General features: G+C 35.0%; 1 protein-coding gene across 14 annotated transcripts in view; it reads left to right on the top strand.

The window, feature by feature from the left end:
* The window catches only part of PARD3 (par-3 family cell polarity regulator), a 451,505-nt gene that overhangs the window by 233,445 nt on the left and 199,034 nt on the right, over positions 1–19,026 (top strand). For all 14 annotated transcript variants that reach the window (XM_051802292.1, XM_051802291.1, XM_051802289.1 and 11 more), the window contains 3 exons: positions 1,202–1,285; positions 10,808–10,933; positions 12,331–12,713. In XM_051802292.1, the coding sequence (XP_051658252.1) occupies positions 1,202–1,285; positions 10,808–10,933; positions 12,331–12,713 (593 nt within the window). The remainder of the gene's footprint in view (positions 1–1,201; positions 1,286–10,807; positions 10,934–12,330; positions 12,714–19,026) is intronic.

The following is a 19,026-nucleotide window of genomic DNA, read 5'->3' as shown; positions in this document are numbered from 1 at the left end:
CGTGGTCTGGTTATTCTCAGACTCCAGATTAAGTGCTGTAAGCTTTCCTGATGGGCCCCCATATGATCAAGAGCTTATTGAAGGAAGTAGAAAATCTTTTACTGCCATCACAAGGCATTGGTCTTGCTCTTTGCTCCATTTTGAGATTAAATTTGATTTGTATGCTTATGAGGAACAAACTGTGTGTGCGTATATATAAATAAATAAATATATATATATGTATATATAGCCAGGAAATATGGAAAAAATATGTAACACTAGAGAGAGGCATAAGCCACAAATTTAGATTGTGGCTTCCGTTCAGGTCTCTCACTTCCAGTTTTTCTGAGAGGTTCAGCCTTCATATATTATTTTCTCATTTGTGTATTTATAGCTCTTTATGGTTCATGAGCTATATTCCACCTTTCCAGATGTGGGCATGTTTCAAACACATTAATAGATTTGGTCTCAATCTATTTCTACAATTTCTTTCTGAACCTGTGTTTTCCTCTTCCACTTTTTCCCCTCACTACAGCAAAAAAGTATAATTTGAAACTAGATGCATGGTTGCTTCAGGGGACATCTGGTTGGTTTTGAATGTTATAGTTAAATCTTACTTTGGAAGCTTTGCCCAGTAAGGAAACACAGCAGTCTTCTAATAAAGAAAAGGAATTACAATAAAACAAATTAATGTGTTGCAAAACTGCAATAATTTAGCCAATTAGAAATTTAATAATTCTCATTTGATTATTTCTTAGTTATGTGAAAGCTAATGTTAAGATTTAGCATCGGCTTTAAGATAAAGAAGTAAAATGTGCTAGTGCTATGATCAGCTTTTAGGCTTCTGAGGAAAAATTGTGTGTGGCATTTGGGGTATTTCTGCTCAATGGTCCCAACAGTCAAATTTAAATTTAACTTTAGAATAAGAAAGAAATGAAGAAATCTGCATGCAATGATGATGATGAGACCTATTTTAATGTAGCAAACTAAGTTTACAAAAAAATTCTTTGGCTTGTGTTGGTTCTATTAATTGAACTATTTTTGATGATTGATCTCCTTTCATGCCATCAGATTAATCTTCAGGTATGTAGCATTCAACAGTGCTTTCATCGCCATGACTTGATTTCTGCAATGGTTTTGTTTTTCTGTGTATGTTTGTGTGGGGTTTTTCGGTTCCTTCACGGTACATGTTCACATTCCCTCATTCATCATTGTCTCACAGTGATATGGTAAAGCTCGTAGAAGTCTCCAATGACGGCGGGCCTTTGGGAATCCATGTAGTGCCTTTCAGTGCCCGAGGCGGAAGGTAACGTATCGTGTAGGATTTTAATTGAGTTGTAACTTGCTGTGTTTTATCTTGGTTGTGTTAATTTTTGTATTGTGTGCCTTTGCCTTCAGTAGAGTATTGTCTGTTTTTCAAAAGGCAGTCTCATTGATTAAGGCAGGAAGAAATGCAAGTTTACTGACTCTGTGCTTATAATGGACTCTATAATTCAAAGGCCCTGCTTAAAAAGAGTTAGAACTGTGTTGTTTTAATGGAGATTCTATTGTAATCTCAGGGGAAGTTTAAGGATAAAGACATTTCCTTTTGGACTCTTAAAAATTATGAACTTCTGCCTTAATTCAAGTGGATATTTATGCGTTTCCTTGCTGTTTCGAGCCACAAGTTTCCAAATAACAGCAGGAGTCTAAACCAGAGGCATCCTACGCCCGTGCTTGATAAGAGTGGGAGAGAAAACAATCACCGTGCTTTTGAAATTTCGTGTGTCCCATCTGTTGGGGTTAAAATGAAGTAGCAAAACCAGTTGAAACATTCTGGTTTTGGGAAAGGCAAAGCTGTTTTATTGTATGATAGGCTGAAACTCCTGAAGTTGGATTGTTTACAAAGAAAAAAAGAGTAAAGAAAGTTCTTTACATTAAAAAATATGATGTGGTGGATGCTATTAATACAATATATAATCTCTAATGCTTCCTTTACTAAAGTAGAGTTTTAGCATTTAGGGTTATTAACAATCTCAGAAAAATAACTAAACGTTTGTAGTAATTAGTGGTGGATGTTTTTTATTATCTTGAAAAATTATAATTCTTCAACAATATATGCAAATTTTATTTTTGTTGCGTATTCTAAGTATACACTGTTTTTTACTTCTTTAAGGAAAAGGGGAACAAATACACATGTTAAAAGTAATCTTTCATTAGACATGAAGGAGTGTTATGTTCTCACATCTGTCATCCCAACAGCAATTTTAGTTTTATAATTAAGAGCAAACCTGACTTGCTATACAAGTATGTTTCTCAAATAATAATATCCTACTTTAAAAAAGGCTTTAGTATTTTAGATATTTTTCCTTCTATACCAAATACCTTCATAGGATTTTAAACACAGTACAAGAGCTTTATTTGCAGTTTTTACTTTAAACCAAATGCTTTCATAGTCTGACATGTATTACAAGAAAATGTAATTTTATTTTTACTTTAAGGCTACTTTCTCTGGGGACTACAAGTATTAAGAGCAAACTTCCATGAAGTGATAAATTCTTCTCTTCATAATCTGAAATTCAGTAAATTCAGTGTGGGGATGGAAAGGGCATAAGTGAACAGTACTTCAAACATACTCAGAAGTAAATCCTATAGAGTTAGAAATGGTTGAAATGTTCACACAGTTATCTGGGATTTAGACAGTGTCAAGGCCAAGGAAAGGACCAGTTTAAGAACATTGACTGCCTTCTAAGTACTTATTTAATAAAACTGATGTTAAAATATGTATTTTGACACTTTGAATAAGAATTTTAACTCAAGTAGAATTCAATTCCAGGCTGTTTGTGTGGTTGTCAAGTCTGAAACTTGTTTATACATAATGAGAGCATGTTAAATGAAAAAGCCGTAAACACAGAAATAAAATATCTCACTTCTTTTTAAAGGATGCTAACGATGCCATGCGTAATTATATGATAAAGTTTTATTACAGGGAATTCAATCTGAAATATAGATGGTTAGAATCAGGACATACTGGAGAACTAAATTCTGTTACAAGGAAAATCATTTTTTTAATAAAACGCATCCCCTTTTTCTTCATAATACTAGAACTCACTTCACAGAAAAATGGGTGTACATGCAATTGCCACGTGAATTTTTTTGACCCTCCACAGAATAATCTGGTGGAGAGAGGAGACATTTTGTTCCATTTCTCAAAAGTGTAGAAAAGCAAAGTTGGGAAGGATTTCCAATATTTCCAAAACATTTCTCCTGTGCTCTCTTTATTCCAGTGAAAGAAAAGTAGAGTTCATGGCTTGGGATTGATTTTAAGCACTTGGGTTGTGCTGCTGCTTTGCTGTCTGCATGCCCACACCTCTGCATGCTTTCAGTGAGGACAGAGGCATTTTCTCCAGCTGCTTGCAGTGTGGGCAGGCAAAAGAACACACCCAGCTTCAGGTTTGAAGCCGTTGGTGGGGGTTTTGGTTTCTTTTTTTCTCCCCCTCCTGGTTCCCCACTTCTTTTGAGCAGATAAGACACACTTGGTTCTCCTTTTGATAGATTCAGAGGGAGAGCATATGCATGGCAGGGATATGCTGCCTACATGTTTCTCACTCTGGCACATGGCTGCTCTTTGTTCCTCCTCTGGCTGCAAAGCATAAGGCTCCCTGCTACAATCAACTAACTTACTGGAGCAGGGGATCTGCTCATTAGGAACCTAAATATACAAAACCAAACACAGGACTCAGTAAAGACTTTGAGGGATGTCCAGAAAGAAAAGATCTAATATGTCATTGAGATTAGTCCATTATCCCAATATTGTTTTTTATTTGCTTGCTGTTGAATTCCAGTTATGCTGTGTTTTCAGTTATTTTTCTTGCAGTTCCTTTCTTTTGCTTTTAAAAATGTTACTCAGTAGGCAATGGTTATTAAATCAATAACTTTAAAAAGAGAAAAAGTATAAAAACATAACATGCAATTCACCTTTTTTTCCCTCTGTGCAATAAGCAGGGGCCTTCTCTCACCAAAAAATCCTCCCCCACCAAGGAAACACTTCAAAGCTCTCAAAATTATGTGCCATAACTATGTCCTTTATTTATATTGAGAAAATATTTTACTTTTTCATGTTTTTTGAGGGTTTAGAGTAAGAATCTCTTCAGCATTGGCTTTTGATCTTGAACAAAATCTGTAAGGGTCTCTGCCTCATCTATATAGATGCTACCAATTATTTCTGTTCCCAGTAAAAGTGAGACTTTTTTAAAAATAAAAAAAAATAGCTCTGTATTTCTCTGGGAAAAGTACTATTGATTTGTAAAGACATGATAAAACTTTCTTCTATGGATATGTTTCCTTATTATCCTTCTGTGTTGCCTCTAGAAGTTTATCAGTCCATTATTGCCCATTTTGATTATATGTTTTTGTTTAACGGAGTTTGTTCACCTTATCAAAAGGGAGAAGAGGTATACAGGTTCATCACTTTATGGTTGTGCATTTTTCAGGATTAAAGTTTTGTTTGCAAACCTGCTTGAACATTTTTGTAATGGCATAGATGAAGTGCTAAGCAGAATAAGAGGCGTGAAAATGAAAGCAGAAGGAAGGACAGAATAGGAGAGAAACGAGAAAGTGTTTAGATAAGAGTAGAACAAAGAGGAAATGAATGATAGGACAGCATAAAAGAAAAGAAAATTCTAAATCTGTGCAAAATTGCCTTTAGCACCAATCCTTCCTTCTTATTAGGTGCTCAGAGATGAGAGCAAACACTCAGTCCCTTAAGAATAGCATCTGAGCAATCCTGGCTGATGGGGAATGATATGCTGATGTTTAAATAGGGATGCATCAAGTTCTCTGCAAGCTCAACAGTAATTATAGCATAATTTACCATTATATGGCCTCTTCTACTTTTAAGTCTTTGAAATCTTCTCAAGCTCTATACCCTAGCTGCTCTTCTGAAATCCTGCCATGTCTGTCTCTGGAAGGAGATTCAACTGATGCAAGGCATATATGGGATAACATCAGAAATGTCTGTGAATAATGATATGGAAGTTATAATCCCATAGTCCCAAGACTAGTCTGAAGTCTACTTAGTAAAACAGAACAGAAAAGGATTTGGATATTCATCTGAAAACCTCACAATGAACATCCATTAATAAGTATCAGGCATGTTACTTTGATACAGAGAGGTATGTACAGCTCTGCCAGCTGTTCTTGCTATTGACGTATGCCACAAAATCCATGACACACTGTACGTCTAAAACTTGGCAGCTAAAAATATTTAATCTGTCTTTTTGTTTTATATCCTAAATGTCTTTAAAATGTTAGGAAGTCTCAGAAGAATGGAAAAAAAGAGGCTGATTTTTTTCAGTTTAAATGATGAATTTAACAGATTTTATTTAAAAAAAGAGATAAATCTCAAATGAAGGTAGACATTGAAACATGCACAGATTCTTGCTAGAAGATGTTTCATACTTTTTCTATTCTGTAGGTTGGGTTTTTCTGTTTGTTTTCTTTTAGTGAAATTGTCCTTCATTTTCTGGAGTTTATTAATCACTTAATGTATCACTGTAAAAATTTTAATCTTTTACTCAAGACACAAAGAAAATGAAAGTGATATCTAATGGCCCTTGTCTATGCAGAGAGTCCATAATACTGCTTTCAAGGTGCCTCTCTAACGATCATATTCTGTTTGATGAACTAGGAGGTATCTGCTGCCTGCCTCTCCATTTATTCCTCTGCATTTCCAGCCTTTTAAGTCTCAAAGGTAGCCATGGTTTTCAAAAACATATGTATGAGGAAAAAAATTCTCTGTGGTGTGAATGTACCATTCCTTCACTCTTGTGTCTGAATTCAAGATATCTCTGATGTCAGCCTTTAAAAAGTTTTATAAGCTTAATTTGAAGTATTACTCAAACTAAAAGGCTGAGGAGTAGTTATTGAAGATTGGAAATTGGTTCTGAACTTCAGGTATGAAATCTGATAAAGTTATTTTAGTGCCTCCACAGTAGCTCTGTGACGTCAATATTGGACAAAGGAGTTTATGTCCAATTTAACCTTGAGTAGCCATGATAATTTAACCTGAACAAACAAACTGATTTGCCTACTCTGACCTGTGAATCTAGGAAATTTATACTGTATTTATGTTCTTGTAGAAATTCTCAGAGATCTTTCATTCCATGAAGCTGCTACACATCAGCTTTTCAATCAATCCTTATTTTTGTCACTTAATCTAGTTTTTGTCTTTTCATGTTAGAGATTTTACGTAAACATCTAAATTGGTTATTTTCTGTTCTGTCTGATTACATTACAGTTGGCTTGCAGGTAATAGGTAAATAACTTCACTGAGTACGTACAATGGGCTGTGATGGTCAAATCATATTCTAGATGCTAAATGTCAGTTTTTATTTTTACTTACACTGTCAGTTTTTATTAAGACAAATTATCATCATTTCCATACATCTGGATGGCATGTGGGGAGTTCACATTTCAAGAACTACCCTGACTAACTCAGGCAATTTAGATGTCAATAAAACATTCACTGCTTATTTCTAGTTTTATCATTGGTTGTAATTTATACTGAGAAGTGAAATGTTAACACATGTAGCTGAGTTTATTTTAGTAGTATAATTAGAGTAATGAACCTTGTGAAAATACAGTGGTGCAAATACTAATATAATCTCAGCTGCTTACATTCCCAATTAGGTATTTAAAACAAATACAAAAACTGAACTCTTTGCTTTGGCGCTGTTTCCCTTCTGTCCCTCTGTCAGCTAATGTTAGTCTAAAACAGCACAGGTACCAAATTTCCACTTATAATTATTGTTTCAACGGGATTGTAGACTTGCAGAGTGTTTTTCAAAGGTTTACATGATATTTAATCTCATTCTTGAAAATGTTAGAGTTTAAAATATTTATAATGGAAGAATTTTTGTTAGAAACCATGATGACTTACTTTAACTGGGCAAGATTAAGCAAATTCAAATACATCCATACATTTGTATGCTACATGGTTGTGCTTAAAAAAAATATACACTGACTTTTGTACTTTATACTAGATGAGTTTACAGGCTTTCAAAATTTATGTCTTCCTAATGTAGGAAACATAATATTGAAGCTGAAATAGAGATACATCTCCACTTGTCAGGATTAATGATGGTGTTATATAGCAGGGAAAATAATCCAATTAGTCTTTAGATTATTGCATATTTGCAATATCAGGTCTACTCTGTTTATCTCTAGTTAGTGCAACAACAAACACGAATTCCCTTAATGCCTTTTTTAGAGTCATATTCTTACATCTAACCATAATATGCTGAAAAAATGCTGTAGGAAATTGGTAGGCTTTTGTTACTAAAATATTAAGGAACATTCATTTTCTGCAAGTTCTAGTAGAGTTTCCTCTGCTATGCAGAATCTCATGCTGGAAATTGCTTCTGGAACTGTGTCTAAAGGGATCTTTTGCCCCATGTCTTTATATAAAAATTAAATAAATTAAAAGGCACTGTGAGGATCCTGGTTTTAGGTTTGACTCAGGCTGTTCATCCAGCCTTGAATCTGTTCTCAGTGACTTTAGCTTTATATGCCTTGGTTAACCTAGCTCTAACATTTGTTAAAAAGCAAAATCCTCATGAGGACCATATGCTGAGTCCAAGATGAGCAGTCTTGCATTAGCAGAACTTGTAGCCTTTGTCTAATGAGATTATTTACAATTTTGACTAGTAGTTTGCTTATCTGTTACATTATTTTACTGTTGATTAGGATTAGTAACATTTTTACTAGATTTGAGAGCTTAGGTGAAGCACATTTAAGAAATTACAAACCATGTGTAAACGTGCATCTTACAATAATAATTTAATATAGCTTTGGAATGTGAAACAGTATAAAGCAACATTTCAAGAAAAATGCTATGTCAAAACTATTGATAGAGCAATTACTTTGTAATCACAAGTACGTGGAGACATTGGGATGAAAAAACTGTATTATTTTATATAGTGTACTATATTTGTATTAACTTAGATTGTTGTACTTTGTGTAGATATTGTTTTGATATTTTGATATTTTTTATATTTAACCATATAAACCAAACACCTGTTGTCATTACTATGTATGCTCTTGTACAAGCATTGCATGCACATCCAAATTCTAAATTGTCTTTGAGCATTACAGATGAGTACAACTGCATCAAAAAGCTGTTGGGCATCAAGTGAAAGAAAGAAGGCATAATTCTTTCATCTCCTCCTCAAATATTTGGGTGGTTTTCTCTTTAGTGTAGCATTCCCAATTTTATATTTGCTTGCCTTTCTCCTCCCCATTTAGAGGTATCCTCTTCAGTATCTTCCCTTTGTGGCTCAAAGACAATCACTTCAGAGAAATTCATCAAGTCACAAGTGAAAAAGTCATGAACTTGTTTTCTAACCCACCGGTGTTCTATGTATCAAAAATATAATTCTGATAAAAATAATGTAGTGAAATCATACAAGTATTTTTCATTTTTGTCATTAATATTCATAACTGTTACTTCAGTTCTTTCTGCAACTATCAAACAATCTATAATTTCTTTATAATTATGGATCAGTCTTAAAAATCCAAGACTGTTTTCAAAGCTTATTTTAGTGAACAGAATGAAAAAAGGGATTTAATAAATATTTAAAAATTTGTTTTGCTTTACTCCCTGTGACATCATACCTTCATAATTATCAGAAAATTTTAGTACAATAAATGGAGCACAACACTGTCATTAAGTTAGTGTGCCGCTGTTGTGGACTTCTAGAATTTTTTGTCATGCAAAATATTAGAGTATTGTGGGAAAGGCAAAGAGAAAACCACTTAAAATATCTAGATAATACAAGGGGTTTTGCTGCTTTGGTGATCAGGAAAAAATGCAAGCAAGGAAGAATTGGTTTTGCTTTAGAAAATTTAGGAAAAATTAGTTTGCTTTTCATTAAATCATTTTCCTTTTTTGTGAGAGATGCTGGGTTGTTGGAAGGAATCTACAAATGGTAGAACTTTCCAAACACAAAGAATATCAACTTGTGATGGGGAGGGATAGGACTAGGTTCAAACTAGTACTGATTGTGTTTTTCCAGATTTTTTTTTTTTATTTTCAGAAATGCATGTATTTTAGAGAAATCATTCTTTATCTTTATGGAATTCTCCTGTTCTTGTGCTCAGCAGTGTTACTGCAAAGAGACAGATAGCTAATTGCAGCAGCTGACCTGAACTCAAGTCCAGTCACAGTTAGTATCACTTACTGTACTCAAACAGCCCATTGGGAACCAAATGAGAGTGGAACAAGTTTTGCCTCTGATGGGACCCCAGATGGGTCAAAGGTGCAATTCATTAGGTTTTTGCAAAACACTTCCTATCAGTTGAAAATGGAATAGCATCACTTAAATGTTAATGTCTGACTCGAGCTTCATTTGAGGATTTGTTTTGTCAGAATGCTTTGTGTTGTTTTTCTCCTCACAGTCTGTTTACATGTTTAGATCCTTTCAACATCATATCTTAGTGTCTCTAGGTGGTTCCAAAGTGGAAATACTACTAGGATCGTTTCTCTTACTCTTCATCTGCCTTGTAGGAGAAAACGTATGACTGTTCTGTAAAATAAATGTCTCATTTGCATATGTTGGTGATAAATTGGTAAATGAAGAATTTAAAGTGGAAGAAATAAGTTAATTTTGCTTTTCTGACCTGTTTGATTAAGTGCTCAAGTGCATATGTAACTTTTGAGCACATGAGGAGTCCTTTTAAACATTGTCGACTGCTCGTTTACTTTGAGGTATGTGTGAACTGAAGTTCTGTGATCACTGACAGTTTTTTTACTAAAAGACCTATGTGATCTTGCAATTCCTGCTACGTGACCAAGTGTTTTCCACGCCATGCCTTGAAATGACTTCTGAAAAAGTAATGTTGTTGACTTGGATCATGTGAATTTGGCCCATTGATACATCTTGTGGGATTTCAATGCAGAGCTGATCTTTAAAAAAGTATCAAGTGCAGTGTTGATGCAAGAATAATCCTGAAGATTGAGTCCTTCAAACCTAGAGTTCAGGTATAGAAACATCACTGACTTTTCATGCTATCCTGACAGTACCTGTGAAATCCATTCTTCAGGATCCATTTCATAATTTCAGGTTGAATATTTTTTACCTTTTCTGTGTAAGAATGTCCTTAAGATGACACCACGGGTAAGCACTAGACTGAGGTGACTAACTCATTGCACAGAAGCTATCAAATGGAAATTATCTTCAGTTAAATAATTTTTTTAAGATGCTGAATTAAAAAATTACATTTAAGTTTTTAATTTTCTCTTTGCTGTTTATTAAAAAAAGTCAGGATTTAAAAATAAGAGCATTTGGTTTGCATGACAGTCCTGAATTCTCTATCCATTCCTTCATTATAGGCTGCATATTATGTGAGATGACCCCACGTTTCACTTGCACAGAAGGAGTAGTGATGGCTGTGGTATTCTCTGCTAATTCAGAAATTCATATTTTAAGTTGAACCTGTTTAACTTCAGTTAACTAGCAGAAAAAATGCCATCTCTCAGATGTGTGGTGGTTCTTGGAGCTTTTACTGCTCAGAAATCTTGGCCTTATGCAAGAACGGACGCGCTGTCATCACACTGCCTGTTCGTTCTTACATTTGACATGCTTGATTCACCTGGGCTTTTTGTTTTATGGAAAAGGGATAATAATTCAGGTAATGCTTATAAGTTATTTGAAACTATGGTATCCTACTTCAAGGTAAAGATGGTTTAAAATGTAGTTTCTGTAATGGTTATGATAAAATATTTAATCAGTAGGATATTCTATGTTGCAAATTATTCCAACAGTGATCATTTGTAATCTTAATGTTCCAGAACCCTGGGACTGCTGGTGAAGCGATTGGAGAAGGGTGGAAAAGCTGAACAAGAAAACCTTTTTCGTGAGAATGATTGTATTGTCAGGATTAATGATGGAGACCTTCGGAATAGGAGATTTGAACAGTAAGTGTTCTTACTACACGTTACATTGAATTATTTGATCTTTAACACTGCACCTTGCAGTAATTTGAGGAAAGTAAGAGAAAAATCTTTAAGTTTGCCTTTCTAATAAAGAAAAGATACACTAAGGGACATTAGTGACTTATATTTAGTCAGACTGAAAAAATTAAGGATAATTGTTGTCGTTAGAGTATACTTAATTCTCATTTGATTGGTTTTTGTACATCATAGATTTTTTTCTTACATTGGTCAACAGTTTATCCTGAAATTCCCGTATGAATTTTGCTCTTATACTTGCAATGCACCGTGTTCAATATAAGCAGACAGCACAGAGGCTGTATTTTTAACATTTTAAAAACGTGTGGTTTTGTGTGTGTGAGAACTGTAGGTGCAATGTGCAGAAACTTCTTGGAGAAGTCTGAGAGATAAATATTTGCTCCATTGTTGTCTGGTCTTGATAGAATCCTGAAATGGTGAATCAGAAAGATGAAAGACTTTTAAGAATGAAATTAGATTGTAGTTCACACACAGATAATTGAAAGAAAAAAAAAGAGGTATGCACAAAATGAGTAATTTCAAAGATAATATTGTTCTGAAATCCATAACATGTTGAGGACCAAAGGAATATCATTTGTTCTGATCGTTTTGTACTTAGTGTGTATTTGAAATGTGTTTTTAATTTCTTTGACTCTAACCTGAATTGGAACATAACCCTGTCCCATATGGTTGAAAGCAGCTTGTCTCTGATTGTTCTATGGTTATGAATCACAATTTGTAAAGTCTGTGAAGAGACTTGTTGACTTTGTATACTTTGGATCATGACCTAGAACCCAATGTCTGTCTGTACAGGATTTGAGCATTATTTCTCTACAGGATTGAGCATTTTTTTTTTCCTATTTCTTAATATTGTATTCTGAAAGACTACTGACTTACAAAAATTAAAGTGTAAACTAGACTAGTTGCAAGACTGCATATAATCACCAAATTATGGAATACATAATTTTTTATAAAGTATAATTTTCATTCTAATAATTCTGTTGTCACTGTGATTACTGTTATCACAATTATTGCAATTAGCAAAATTCAAAACAAAAGGGCACTGCGGTCCTGCTATAGAACTGTCTGCATTTCAAGACTGTGGTTGAAATTTTCGCTGCTCTGAGTTCAGTATTTGCTACGTTAGTTGTTAAGCATGTTTAACCATTGTGTTGCCCTAAAGCAATAAACCTTAGTGAAAAGCGGACCAAATAGACTAGTGAGCAGATCCAAGCTTTATGGTTTATGCTTGAGTGCAACGTCTGTCAGCTCGTGTTGCTTAATTAACATTAGTAATTATGCTTATAATGCCTTGTAGCCTGCCAGTCCTAATTTGCTAATTTTCTATTCATTTTGAAACCTAGAGCACAGCATATGTTTCGCCAAGCCATGCGTACGCCGTTCATTTGGTTCCACGTGGTCCCTGCGGCAAATAAAGAGCAGTACGAACAGTTGTCCCAAAGCGAGAAGAACATGTACTACTCCAGCCGGTTCAGCCCCGATTCCCAGTATGCTGATGGGAAAAGTATTAACAATTCTGGACTTCACACATTACAAAGAATATCTCGGGCGGGTAACCAGTCCGATCAGACAGACTCCTACTCGCAGCTACCTCATAGTGTGAATTCATCAGGGAAACCACCCTCTGGCCTGGTACCATCACCTCAGAAAGTTCTCACCTCCACTGCAAACAGTGGGTATAACACCAAAAAAATAGGGAAGAGGCTCAGTATACAGCTAAGAAAAGGTAAGGCACTAGTGCACTCCTCACATAGCATGAGGTATGTGTGTGTAGTGCATGCATGTGTACCCAGTGCCGTTGTGTTGGGCAGGATGGCTGACAGGAGCATGGGGGATGCAATCGGTTGATTTTGGAAGCCAAGGCACTGAGTTGTCCTTGATAGCAGGCCCAGGAGTCCTGCCCTGCATTGTGTGTGTGAAGTGTGTTTGCAAAAGGCCATTTTGAGGAGTGCTTTAACATTGTTTTCTGTCTCTCAGCTAATAAGGAAATGCAGCAAGTGCCTCAAATTCTGTTGGCCAAGACCCAGGGAGTGGTGAATTATTTAACATAAAAAACTAAGCTAAAATGGCCCATATTCTGTACTTTGCAGTTATAATGACTTTTTAAATTGAGTAACTCCTTTTGCCTTTGTATTTTAAGACTGTTTTTGATCCAGTTGGTAAATTGAACTTTCTAATTTCCAGTTAAATCTTTTCTTTATTCCACTGAGATGTGAAAACCTCTGGCTGAGATGTAATGTGATATTTCCTATCTTGGCCCTTATGCTAATGTAATTTGAATGGGGGTAAGAGACTATTTAAAGTGGTCTGTGCTTATCTCAACATTAGTGTTATATGTGCACATGTAGATGCATTGGTACATCCCTGGAATTTTTATGATGTGAGAAAATTTGGTATTTTTGTGTAGTTACCATCTAGATGCTTTTAAGATAGTTTGAACTGTATAAAAAGATATTTATATGCAAGTATTTCTTAGCTCTTGGGAAATGATTTTTGTAAAGGATTATAGATACTGTAAACTTTATGATATTAAAATGAGCATGCTTAATGTTAGATATAGCAGCAAGAATAGTGTTTACATTACACAACAAAAATTTACCCATATGGCAGTATTCTCCATGAACTCAGAGTATATTCCCCTTAGGATATTATAAGTGCTAATATTAATAACATTTATTAATTAATGTTTTTATTGAAAGTCATTGAAGACAATGCATTGAACAGTAGAGATTTTACAGTTTTACAGGTACCAGGCTACTTGTCAAATTATCATTCTGCTTTCCTTTCTTTGAACTTCACATGAACCACCAGATTGCTTCTTTCTGGTTGCTGAATTTTAAGCTCTACAAACTTGGATGACATAAGGTTGAGTTGACAGTTTGCTTCTGTTGTTGATGCTCCTTCAAGAATTTCTTTAGGCCATCAGCTCAGATCAGCCTTCTTGGAAAAACTTATTGTTACTGGTTGAGTAAGGAATGGGTGTGCTTATAAATATCCTCTCAGTCACTACAGTGATTTTTATCTTTTTTTTATTTGTGTCTGTGGAAGCCTGTAGAAATATTACTCGGATAGTACATTAAAGAATTCATAGCCAGGAGTAGAAATAAATCTTTCATATAATTTAAAAGCACAAACAAATGAATATAGAATATTAGACCACAATATTTTTGCATGAAACAAATATGATCTTGTAGCTGCCCATAAGATACAAGAATATAATTTTGGTGTGTTATGGATTTTTCAGCTGTGATATGTTGTTATATTTTGGTCATCTTGCACTGGATACTGTTTCATAAATACTCCACCCAAGGCTATAACGTAATTTATCCTTGCTGGCACCAATATATTAGATGGGTTTGGAGTAAAGGAGATGCATGTTGATGAAAAATGATCCCTAAGATACTTTAACATCTAGTTCATACTGGAGAAGTTTGATGGCTCTTGCACTAGTAAAAGCTTTACAATCCATATCTAGAATATATTTTAGAAGTTTAAAGGGGGTATTTGTTCCTAACAGTCTGCTTATTTGAGAATACTGCTTATGATGAAATGGCACCTGCCTCAGATTATAGATAGAGATAGAAACTGCTTAGTGTGCTGTGTTTTACGCACAGCAAAATTAAAGAAAAATGTGCATAAGGAAGGATGGCTTTTTATCATAGCTGTCTTTCATTTGTTAATATCCAGTATAGAAAGAGGCGTGTCCTCCCATTTTGACTTTCATTCGGTCACTCTTGAGAACGTACATGTGGAGCAATACTTAGGGATGCCTCCAAGTAGTTTGTTGTAAATATAAGTGCAATGGGGACGCTGATTGCCTTTGATGATTATTTCTAATGAAGGATGTTGTAATAATACAGGCTCTATAGATATTTAACAAATGTGCTTATTTGTAGCTGACAGGCAGCAATTATTTCACCAATCACCATCATTACTTTAAAAACTGCATTAAGGCACACAGGCATACAAGATGTTGTCTTTAAATTCACTTTTGATTTAACCTGTACATTCTGATTACAGATGTAGTATATGAGAATTGATTCATTTTCAATACAGGCAGACCTTCTTTATTACAACTGTGTTTCTTTATATTGCATGAGCTTTATTATATAGGATGACATGCTAAGATAACCCTACAGTATGTGCTTTTGTAATTATGATTTCTTAATATTTATTGCTGTTTTGGCATTTTAAAATAACCTGAACTTTCATAGGATTTAGCTGTTTAATAAAGTCAGAAGAGAAGGTCAGTCATATGTTTCAGTCAATGCAGAATGTTTGTTGGCTTTTCTAAATGAAAATGGATATCTGTTTATCTTGCCTTAAAGGTCAGGGCCTGAACTTTTAGCATATAGATGTAGGGGTTATTGCTGATATTCTAATGCCATTAAGGTTGTATAACAGTCTAGCTTAATAGCTCACACAAATTAAGATAGTGCAAGACATGACAGTGAGCCTATGTTTATATATATTTTGGTGTAAACTGATACACAGGAAGTATAAATAAATAAAAATAGTTCTTTGCAGCTAATTAATAAAGAAAATAAGGCCACGGATATAACACTAGGAGTGTTAGGACAAACTTTGACCTCGTATACACCAGGACACTCCCAGAGTCTTTATTCTTTGGTTGCAAGGCTTTGAGCCAACGCAACTGAGAGGAATTTAGTCCAACCCTTATAAATAATGAATAAGCAATTATACAGCAAATGAGTCTAAGGCTCAGTCTTTGAGCACTTAGTAACTCACAGCATTTAGCCTGATACTCACTAAAGCATTCAAAAGACTTTTCCATTGGACATTGTGTTACTCAGATTTCATATATACTGGTTTTGACACTGCTGTACTAAGACAAGCCTGTAGTACTCAATCTGTAAATTAACTTCATCTTACCTGATTGACCTTAAGTCAATTGGATATGTCTATCTCGTATTGGCCTCATTAGCCACCAGCATGCTTGTAACAAACGTGGATAGAGCCTTCCTAAATCTTTGTTCACGAAGCCCAGCCATGATGAACCTGATTGACCTTAAATACAATGCTCATTGCATCATATAATTTCTATCTATAACTACATATTTGTCTAGATAAATTAAATATCTAATTCTTTAAGTAAAATGTCAAAACTGAGGTCACGTTATTTCAGTTGGTCCTAGTTCTACCAAATATTTTACTAAATTTTTTCTGAGGTATTCAGTGAATCAGGACTTCAGTCCCCATCTCCCCGCTTTCAGAGGGTGACTTAGCTACTTACCATGGGAATCACAATCATCTCTTCCTTTTCGACCCAAAGAATGTTTCTCTCTTGCAAAACAGAATAGCTTCCAGGGAAAGAAATGAGTGACAGGGCTGTAGGATACCTTACAGCAGGAAAACTGTAGCAATTACCAAGTTCATCACAGAAAGGATGTGGCAACTGTGTTCTAGGAAATGGTGAGTCCTGAAACGGAGGCATCTCTGCTCACTACAACAAAGAAAAATGCTTAAATTGTAGATTTGAGCAGGATTACAAGACTCTTTGCTCTTCAGAATTTGTTATTCGGTTCCTGTTTGGCTTGCTGGACTTTCTGTGGTTAATAATGCTCCATCTTACATAGAGAGACAATCTGAAGCACTGCAAGTCCCACCAGGTGACTGGGCATTCAGTGCTATAACATGGTGATATTCATCCCTACTGTGCCCAAATTCCTTTCTACAAGAAGTCATTAGGGACAAAAATAAGATGCCATGGATAGTTTGGGAGTAAGTTAATTTAAAATTGCTTCATGTTTGCTCTGGAGTAGGGCACATCTATGGACAATTACTAGTTTTACTTGGGTTTATATAGAGAGGACCCTGAACTTGTCTGTAAGATATCCTGCATCATGTATCTGAAGTGTACAGATTTACATGCATTTTTCATCATACTCTCCTGTTTTCCCCACACAGTTTCTTGAGCCAGACTTTGAACTGACATTTTAAATTTTTGTTTAAAATTGCTTTTGAAGCGATATGTTCTCTTAGAATTCCTGTTCAGATGCAATAAGGGTGTTTGTCACTTTTGAAATGAAGCATGTAGATTCCTAAATTACCTCGATGACCTTGAGAAATGAGATTCAAAAGTAAGGCAGATAATTTTGGGTTTTATTAGTCACTGAAGAACCATAAAGTGCATCAGGTTTCATATTTCCATTTTTTAAAACCACTTCTGATCACTATTAGCAGGCGGTAGCAAAAAGGGAAAAGAATGTTTCTATTAGGTTGATCGAAGATCTTCTTGAGAGGTCTGAGCTTTGCTTGGAGAAAAAACCACGCTTGTTCCAAATCACTCAACTACATAAAAATGGACATGCAATTAGTCTTGATTGTGCATGTGGCTGCAGAAATTTTGTAGACAGCTGAGCGGTCAGCCTTCTAAGCAGTCATTTGCATGTGTAGTTAGCCTGACTACTTGTGCACAAATTCAGAAAATATGGGACTTAAACTAGGAGCAGTAAAATGGTCTTGGTTAGCTTAGTGAAACCCCTTACAATAAGGAGAACATGTTTGCTGTTTGGCTCTTGCATGAGATTGAGTCCTTCATAAAAAACTGCTTTCCAACATAAACTACTAGGAAAATTATTTTGGTAGTCACCCCTCTGTACATGGATCTCCAGAAAGAGTCTCCTGTGAAAAAGCAGGAAGTTAAAATGCTTGGAAGGGCAATGTCTGCTCCAATTATTGTCAGAGGGCATTTGGCTCTTCTGCTTAGTTTTATTGTAATGTTATCTCTCTCCTTTCATTAAGTGAGAATGCAGAGGTGATGCTTGCTTTTTGTATTGTATCCTGTCAGTGTTTCTATCTAGCAGCACGTTTTGCTACTGAGAATTCAGACCTGCAGTTGGTTCTGGGTGAGGAACGCACAACTTTTCATGCAGAATAGCCTTATGAAAACAGAAACATTGTGCCAGACAGTCTTTCCACAATGAAGAGGGTTATCCCAGCATTAGTGAGAAATTAAGTACTTTGTCACTGTGAGATAAGAAAGTCTAGTAATAAAATTTTTAACATCCTGTCAGTTTATGATCAGATTGCTTCCAAATAAAATGATGAAGTTCATTTTGAAAATACGTTTAATTAAATTTTATGAAAGGATCTCCTCTACCCCCTGCTTTAACTGCTACCAGAACTTTTTTCCTCCAAACCACCAACTGAAGCATCAAATCTGCCCCTCTTCTGTTTGTACAAAATAGTTCTTTTACTATTGTAACTGCCCTTTTTATTCATATAAAACTACTTTGTCTTCAGCTCAGAGCTGGCTTAGCTCTTGAGAGTAATGTGACCTTAGAAGGCGTGTTCAGCATCATATTCAGGAAAAAAAGGGAGCTCTAACTTGTCGAGAGAGCTGCTGATTTATCAAAGAAGCCTAAGAATTTGAATTACACAAATTAGTGGGTAATTTTTAAATGTTATTATCACTCAGTGTAATTTGATCGTTGTCTGAGATGACAGCTATAGAGGGAGAAAAATGTTTTCTACCCTTTCTAAAATCTACCCTTTTTAAAATCTTTAAGATATTAAAGTGAACATAGCTGAAATAACCTAAACATTGCAAAGTAAAGTTTTGTGTAAGATGACTCCTGTGTTTTCAAAAATATGGAAATTTCTTCTATTTTCTACTCATGTTGTGGTTCTGCCTGTATGTGTGTCCAGTCTCTCCTGTATTACTAGTATAAATCAGAAATATCAGAGAAGCATACAGTGTGTTTGCACAGTTCCCTCATAATTATAATGCAGTTTTACAACCTAAGAACTGAAAACACTCTAGCAGCAGGAAGATATTAAGATCTTATATGCATTTCTATCAACAGGAGAATGGAAATACATGGAGTAGAGATAACTAAATCAGTTGTGTGTATAAAAAGAAAAAAAAAATTAAAATCAATTCAGTCACAGAAGTTGTATTTATTTTTGGCCTCGGTTGGATGTATCCATTTATTTCCCAGTCTTGTGAGCATCTAATTTATATATAATAAGCATAGGAGCTTATGAAGCTGTATCCTACAGCTAAGAGCAGCTAT

This window comes from Manacus candei, unplaced genomic scaffold, assembly GCF_025592945.1.
Source record: "Manacus candei isolate 608988 ecotype Guabito, Panama unplaced genomic scaffold, ASM2559294v1 h1tg000056l, whole genome shotgun sequence".
In the NCBI taxonomy this organism is placed as follows: domain Eukaryota; kingdom Metazoa; phylum Chordata; class Aves; order Passeriformes; family Pipridae; genus Manacus; species Manacus candei.
Note: the sequence above shows the minus strand (reverse complement) of the source record. Positions and strands in the feature narration are given on the sequence as shown.